Consider the following 8,851-nt stretch of genomic DNA (forward strand, 5'->3'; position numbering starts at 1 on the left):
CCAATGATGATAGCCATATTCTGAAGCTATACGGAAACATTTCAACGTTTCCAAGCATCTTATACAGAGTGGTCGTCACCATTTTACTCTTCAGCCAAAATGAACACCAGATGACTTGAAGGAACTTGACAGATCAGGCAGCCTGAGAGTTGCAATAATCCCTGCAGCTAGAGCACTGAAGGAAGCCAAAATGAAGGCTGGTATATTGCCTCCACCGAATAGAGCATCCCATGGACCAGCACCTAGAGATACAATCATCTGAAGAAACCAACAATATCTTACATATCAGATTCATCCAAATTCTAACCAAATTGCGAAAACATAAAGGGTATCTCTTTTTCATTCAACTTAACAAAAGCATAAAGCAAACAGAAGGAGCCCAAAGCACTTAGATATTTGGACCTCAAATTAAGTACACTATGAGCTATGAAAAGGAAAACCGAACTCCGTAAGTAGTAAGACAGCGTCTGAAACAATTACAGGTAAAATCAAATGTGATGACTTATCAAATTACATACATGTGGAAAAACAATTGCAAGGTTTAGAACTCCAATTGCCAATCCTGCACAAACATACAAATTGTTACAATTTTGTGAATTTAACAACTACGGTAACAAGCATTTTCTGTTGAAGACAAATGATTTATGAACCTTGGCCACCACCAGAATCGGCAGTCAACTTAGCTGTAACTACAAGGGATTGGAAGAAAAGCGGGTTAGGAGGAGTTCTTAAAGATTCCTCAGGTTCTACTATAGGGAATTTCAAGGAAACTGCAGGTCCGGGACCGCCTACATTGATGGAGTTAAAGGCTATTCTTATGGGGTTGTCTTTCTTTGCAAACTATCGACAGAGGATCAAAGACCGTCTGATTATAGAGAGTGATAGTAAGGTGGTTGTGGATTGGATTAAGGGGATGAATTATGTCCTGTTGTATATGCCTTCTTGATTAAAGATATTGCTCATAGGCTAATGCCTTTGAAGGTGTTGTTAGATGGGTTAGTAGGACAGCCAATTTAGAGGCTGATGCCTTAGCTAAAGAAGGCATAGGCTGAGTCAGTAAAGTTGTTGATGTCTGTTTAGGGTGGTGTCTGGATTTTATGTGTTTTGTAAGGGGATTACTAGTGTTGTTTTCACTGATTTTGTGTTTTTAGTTAGAGTGTTTCCAGCTTATTTGGTTCTGTTGGGGTGGTTTTGTCGGTTGTATTGTTGGTTGTATCTTATGTGTTTTTATTGTTCAATAAAATCCTAAGGCATTCTTTTTCTCCTTCAGCTGATTAAGGAGCTTCCCTACAAGCTCCATTAATCAAGAAGGGGGTTTTTAATGAGACCTAATATTCTTAAAAAAAAAAAACTCAGCTGTAACAGAAAATGGAACACTATAGGTAATCTGGAAGAATAGAACAAATAAATGAGCAAAAATACAAAATTTTTAAACAAACACTTGAGCATATAGAAATTTACTGCAAGTCATTTGAAACATACAGCTAGAGGAAAGCCAAGAAATGCAAATATAATCAAAGCGGCAATCTTGATTGCTCCACTTCCTCCAAATACGTGTTCAATCCCTTGAGAATATTCTCTGACAGACACCAAACTAATGATAGCTGTAACACTCATACAGGCAAAGACTGTATAGTTGCTCATCGCCCAAACAAGTCTCGACCCCATCTTTTGACACATTGGTTGAATAAAGAAAGAACTGATGCCCAGAACAACCTACACCAAAAATTAACAGAAGTAAAACTAATGAATTAAATAAGAAAGAAATACGATCACCTAAAGCCGCCAACAATAATATCAATATCATCTTCAAATAATGGAGGAAAATATCTAAGAGAAACTTGAAATCTGTGATCAATTTGTGTTCTTACAGAATTTAATAGCAAACCAAATGCACCTTCTCTGACACCTTGATCATACAATTTAATTTCAAAAGCATTTCCCTTTGGATCTCCATGATATACTTCTCTTCCCATCCAATCCGTATCAAATAGAAAGAATGGGAACCAGGAAAGCTGCATATAAGAACCAAATACGCACGAAATAAATAAATAAATAAATGGTTCTTTCCTTTTCCTCCTTTTCTCGTTACTCTAATTGGGAAAAGGGAAAGGGTTGTGTAGCCTAACATCAGATTGAACATGTTAACGATCCTTGAGTCTCCATGTTACAGACGTAGTAATAATTAATATAAGTTGTTTTATTTTTCTTAGAAGTTATGTAGGACTCTTAATATAAGAAGCTATTTTATTATTCGTAGGAGATATTAAGGCTCTGTTTGATTTCAGGAACATAGACCATTTTAGTTTTCATCTTCTTAGAATACGGAAAACACTAAAGAAAACTTGTTTGGTTGAAGATTTTGCAAATTAATTTCATAAAATGAAAATATGTAAAAATTGGAACACAATAAAAAGTTTTCATTGTCCACTTTTCACTAAAAATGTTTCGTAAAATCAAAAAAGTTGAAAACAATGGTTTGATAATTAACCCAGGTTCAAATCCATATAAACACAAAATATGCTATTCTCAAACGATTTTTAAATATTAAATCTCTGGCCCTAGTTTGAATCCATATAAATGTGGGGATTTTCTTCATTTTATTTATCATGTTTTTATTATAAGAAAATAGGTAACCAAACAAGTTTTTGTATTTTCATGATTGAAAACAAAATTTCATTTCTATTTACCAAACATGTTTTCAGTTTCCAAAAACAAAAAAAGCGAAAATTATTTTTAAAAAAATGAAAAACACAAAATAAAAATATAAAACATCTTTAAAAATCAAACAGAGCCTAATTGTTTTAGGACTCTTAGAATAGGTGTGTTTTGGTAGCACTTTATTTAATTATTGTAATCTCTGTTGAAAGAGGCCTACGGAAGATGAGAAGAAGTTTTATAAAAACCCTAAAAAGAGGTATGGGTCTCTGTTTAACAAGTCGTAAGGTTTCAGTATCCAATGAATGAGCTGAGCTATTAATCCCAAAAAAACAATCGTAACACTCGACTCTCAATTAACATATAAATACTCAATGCCTATTTTAAGGTATCAAAGCATAGAGAAAATGTTGAAACTTACCCAACTAAGGGCCATGACAACAAGCACCGAGTGCATTGCAGGTGGTAAATGCCTTAAACTGGTCAGTAAGTTTACCAGTATGGCTCCAGGTCCATCACTGAAAACTTCATTTTGAGCGTTGCTATCTTTAGAGATAGCATGATTGGAGTTTGACACTCGTTCATATCCGTTTCCAGTAATGTTCCTATTATCATTGGCAACAATGGATGCATCAGCTTTTGATTTTGAGTGTTGCAAGCCCTTCTGTGTGGAACCATCCAACAAAGGGGCAGAATCTGATAAATGAGCTGGCTGATCTGCTGGTTGTGGAAGAGGAACCTCCTTAGCAAAACATAGAGTCATGATAGTACAAAATAAGAGAAAGACCTGCAGAAATGCCAAACAATTTTTTGAGCATATACAGGAGACATCAAATAAAGTGATACGAAAACATTGGACTACAAAAGCACAAAATTGTCAATCAATCACAAGAACTAGCTGCTGGAAAAGCACTTGAAGTTTAGAGAAGCTTACTACAAGTCTACATTGTTAAAGAATACACATCCCAACAACAAAAAGGAAGAAAACAAATTACTCCATAGCTCATGGAATCAAAAAAGATATAATAAATGAAATTAATGGTCCACAACAGACGCAAAGCAAATGGCATTTTAGATGAACTTCGGACACAGAAAATGCCATGCTCGTATTTAAAACTATTTATCTAAAGAATCAGTAAACATGTGAAAGTGACATACCATAATCCAAGGCATAAACTGACACATACAAATGTACTTCAGTTAACATTTCTATGAAGAATTTCAGTTTTAACATCCTAGAAAGCCTTATAAGTAAAACTTCAATGGATACGCTACTTACCACTGCAACAAGAAATGCTGCTTTAAGATTGGCACAGGCTTCACAGCAAGCTCTGCTTTCCAAGAACGGAAACCATCTGTGCCGACATAATTCGTAAGAATTGGATATTTATTTATCAATGCTTCAATATTACTATGTTTCTATAATTGTTTGATACATCACACGAAGAGCAGATTAAAAGATTTCAACCTGTGCCAATTCCCACTAGCACCAGCTGAAAATCCCAAGATGTTTCCAACAGCCATCCACAAGCAAAATATAGCATTTGCAGTATTGTGTTGATCAGGACCTAAAACATAGGCACCCAGCATCTTGTCATGTACAATATTCAAATAAGTGTGGTATTATAAGGCCTACTAAATGATAGGCATTCAACCTAGACATTACATTTTTTCGTCAATACAAATTTGGGGGAAGGGGATGGGTTGCACGGGCCTTGAAACCTGGCCACTGGTGGTAGGTATTTTTGTCACTACGAATTTGGGGGAAGGGGATGGGTTGCACAGGGCTTGAACCCTGCCCACTGATGATAGCATCACAATTTTACTATGTTTAGACTTATTTTTTTTTCTTTTTTCCATTATTCTTAAGAAGGGGATTTACCTGATAGATCAGCCAAAAGGGCACGTGCTGGTCCCTAAAAAAGCTTCCATTATTAGCTCAAGTGCATAAAATGAAGAAATAATTGTCATGTAAGGCTTACCTGCACTGTATTGTTAGCAAGATCCAACATCCAGAACCCAATAACAAAGACAAAGGCCGCCCTTGTTCGTGTACCTTTAAATGTACTACATCGCATACATTATTTGGTCAATCTCTTCATTATTTGCAGCAGGAAGAAAAAGGGAAGGGGGAATTGGCTACAAGAGAAGAGAATGAATCAAAAGCAGAAGAGGAAGAGGAAACCTGCAGTGCTCCTTTGTATCACCTAATATGTATCCAACGTCTGCAGAAAACCCGATTATAATCACCTAGATAGCAAAAGTTAGTTTAGAATATATAAAAATCTAAACATAGCATAAAAGAATGAATTATTCCACAGGTAAAACACTTCTTCAGTGCTTACAGCAAGAGAGATCATGAGCGCTTCAGCAAGAATAAAAAGCCGCCTCCTTCCATATTTAGAAGTACATTTACCGCTCCAAATACCAACACAAGGTTGAACCTAAGACCAAAATGGAAACAACTCAATAAATCATAAGTTCAGATAGGCATTAAAGGTACCACAAGATCCCTGGGGGTATGAACGGAGAAAAATGAAATATTAAATAAAGGGTAAACTACACGGGTGACCCCCAAACTATGGTCATAAATAGATCTTGCCATCAAACTATTTTTTGTCTCAATTCGATTACCATACTTTTTAATTGACTCAATCAGACCATTCTCCGTTAAAAAAAATGGAGAGTCCGACGTGGCCGTTAATTTGATGACATGTCCGTTAATAAATTGGAATAATTATATAATTGATCCTTAATATTTATATATTCTATCAATTAAGTCACTATTTTAATTTAATTAAATAAATTTAACTATCCAATTAGAACATGACACGTGTCAATATATGATTGGAAGGTTTTATTTATGAATTTTAAATTATTTAATTAATTGATTTTTTAACTTGCGTTCAAGAGGGATAAGAGTCCCAAGCGCCAAAACCGTTGGGCCAAAGCTCCCCAATGGTTCTAACTTTACAACAATTTCTATTTGACTTGTATCATTAAATAAATTATTTGGTTAAATAAATTTCAGTTCGATTACTGGTTACAGAAAAAAATCGGTTAATTCGATTCGGTTAATAATTTTCAAATAAATTTTGGTTCGATTAACGGTTAAGAAAAAATAATATATTTTATTCGGTTAATAATTTTAAAATAAATTTAGATTCTATTAACGGTCAAATAATTTTGGTTCGATTAATGGTTAAAGAAAAAAATCGGTTGATTTGGTTCGGTTAATAATTTTCAAATAAATTTCGGTTCGATTAACGGTTAAAGAAAAAATAATTTATTTTATTCGGTTAATAATTTTGGGTGCGATTAACAGTCAAATAATTTTGGTTCGATTAATGGTTAAAGAAAAAAATCGGTTAATGATTTTCAAATAAATTTCGGTTCGAATAACGGTCAAATAATTTCGGCTCGATTAATGTTAAAAAAAATTCGGTTAATTTGGTTCGGTTAATAATTTTCAAATAAATTTCGGTTCAATTAACGGTTAAATAATTTCAGTTCGATTAATGTTAAAAAAATCGGTTAATTTCGTTCGGTTAATAATTTTCAAATAAATTATTTTTCCTTAACCATTAATCGAATCGAAATTTATTTAAAAATTATTAACCGAATCGAATTAACCAAATTTTTTTCGGTAACCATTAATCGAACTGAAATTTATTTAACCAAATAATTTGTTTAACTATACAAGTCAAATACAAATTGTTGTAAGTTAAAATCATTGGAGAGCTTTATCTAGCGGTTTGGGCGCTTGATTATTCTTCTCTCCCTTGGACGCAGGTTTGAAACTCTTTGGACACAACTCAAATTGTTGTTCAATTTTTCATTTCAATTAGGGTAGTGACACGTGTCACCACCTAATTGGTTAAAAAATTAATTAATTAAATAATTTAAAATTCATAAATAAAACCTTCCGACACGTGTCATGTTTTAATTGGATAGTTAAATTTATTTAATTAAATTAAAATAGTAACTAAATTGATAGAATATGTAAATATTAAGGATCAATTATATAATTATGCCAATTTATTAACAGCCACGTAAGACTCTCCGTTTTTTTAACAGAGAGTGGTCTGATTGAATCAATTAAAAAGTTTGGTGGTAGAATTGAGACAAAAAGAATTCTTTATCATGCAATCAAACAAATATATTCTAGCCTACTCCCATCCTCTAGCTTCTATAAGGGCTTAGGATACATGAATGGTAGCCCCAACCTTTTTATGAGTTAGTTCAATATGCAGCACAAGCTATTATAGCAGATCTATCAAGTTAAACATATAATATCATGTTACACCCATAAGGATTCAAAAATAATGTAATGACGATAATACATAATTATATGCAATATTGTTTCCACCACCTACCACAAGACCAGTTATTGGACCGCAAAGCCAAATGAATGAAGAAAAAGCATGATCTATTCCAAGTGTCTGCAAGAATCAATAAAATATAGTTATGAAAAAAACGAAAGCATTATAAGCTCAAGAGAAACTCAGAGCAGTCCGAAAGAAATACAGCTAATGACAAAAATGATAAATAAAGAGATACCTTAACATGAGCATTTAACATGCAAAATGTATCTGTTACCTAGTTGATATTAAACACTGCCCTTGATATTTCAAATAAAGGAAAATTGCCACTAAACAATAATGAAAAAGTATTATACCATCTACAATCTAACTTATTCAAGAATACCAATAAAGAGACATTTATTGATAAAACTAAGCATAATACAATCACATTGCATTAAATTCAAGCTTTAGAACATTTATAGTCAGTAGCCTACTTTTTCCCGTTAAATTTTACTTGTACCAACAAAAATTACAAGACTGAAGGAACTGAAAAAAAAAGCATCGGAAATGCCTGAATGTAAGGTGTCAATAGCGATAGTTGCAAAGCCCAACCAAATTGAACCCCGGCAGCGACCGTACAACTAAGAACCAGAGTTATCAAGTTACAATCCTTAGATCCGGCGTAGATCGGCGACGATAAATCAGTGTTTCCATTAGGAACCCTAGACGGAGGCGAGGAAGAAGAAGTTGAAGGAGAGTTAGGAGATGAATTTAGATCGATCCGAAGATGAGGGTCGTCGATCATCTCAACCTCCAATTCCTTCTTTAAGTTCCTGTAGGGGACCTTGATAGACACTGAGTCACTCATTCCCGCCATAGCCCCTTTGGCACGGACTCTGGTTATCCTCGGCGAGTAGACTCAAACTAAAACTTCACATTGAAGAATCTTAATACAAGATCAGATAGATAAAAGCGACGAAGGCATTGTTGAATCAGGGACGTTGATATAAGCGGGAGGAAAAAGGATGTGATCAGAACCGTTGGTTTGCCGAAGGGATGCTTTTCATTTTGGAAGGGAACGACGAGAGAATGCCGGGCCGGCTGAAGAAAAGTTTGTAATGTTTATTGACTAATACAATTTAAATTTTAAAAAATAAAAATGAATTTCTAAACAATAAGCACACAAACACGTGGATAAGTGGACTCTGGATTACGCTGTGTGCTATATTTACTTGGATTGAATTGATCGTTAGTTTGGTTTACGGAATGTAAGATTATCAGTGGAATTGTAAGATTACCGGTGTGAATGTAAAATTACCAATAGAAATGTAAAATTACCAATGTAAATGTAAGATTACAAGAGAATAGAATTACCAGGGAATATAATTATTGGGAATATTGTATTTTGTGTTCGGTTGGCTTAGCAGGAATATAAGATTTTCATGTTTGGTTAAAGGAATAAAAGATTATTGAAATGTATATTTGATCAAATTGTCCTTATTATATATTTATTTTTTAACAAGTTGGAAAATATTTATATATTTTCTTTAAAAAATTTAAATTCATAAAATTTATCTATTTTTTTTACAAAATTAAAAATATAAAAAAGTTTAATGAAAGGGTAAAATTTTATTTTAACACTGCATTTCATATAAAATTTTAATTATAATTTTTTTTTTGTAAATTTAAAATAATTTAAGGATAAATTTATAATTTAACATTCGTGAAATTTTTATTATTCAATGACATAAGAATGATATTTTTGAAGAAAAATAATATAAGGCATTTTAGTCCAAAACGCCGGTAATCCAATAATACCCACTTAAAAAAAGTGTTATTAGTTTTGATATTATTTAAATAATAAAATCGATAAAAAATTATTTAAAAAA

General features: G+C 33.1%; 1 protein-coding gene across 1 annotated transcript; it reads right to left on the reverse strand.

Moving 5' to 3' along the window:
* Positions 1 to 642: 642 nt before the first annotated feature.
* LOC120178943 (sucrose transport protein SUC3-like) lies at positions 643 to 8,029 on the reverse strand. The gene is made up of 12 exons (XM_039184699.1): positions 7,534 to 8,029; positions 7,035 to 7,100; positions 5,004 to 5,102; positions 4,844 to 4,908; positions 4,641 to 4,725; positions 4,541 to 4,574; positions 4,127 to 4,226; positions 3,938 to 4,013; positions 3,080 to 3,445; positions 1,872 to 2,015; positions 1,483 to 1,716; positions 643 to 840 (listed from the first exon to the last, which is right to left on the reverse strand). The coding sequence occupies exons 1-12, from the start codon at positions 7,837 to 7,839 to the stop codon at positions 643 to 645; spliced, it is 1,773 nt and encodes a 590-aa protein (XP_039040630.1). The 5' UTR covers positions 7,840 to 8,029.
* Positions 8,030 to 8,851: the final 822 nt, after the last annotated feature.

The sequence above is a fragment of the Hibiscus syriacus genome, unplaced genomic scaffold (genome assembly GCF_006381635.1).
Source record: "Hibiscus syriacus cultivar Baekdansim isolate YM2019G1 unplaced genomic scaffold, ASM638163v2 tig00112383_pilon, whole genome shotgun sequence".
Classification (NCBI taxonomy): Eukaryota; Viridiplantae; Streptophyta; class Magnoliopsida; order Malvales; family Malvaceae; genus Hibiscus; species Hibiscus syriacus.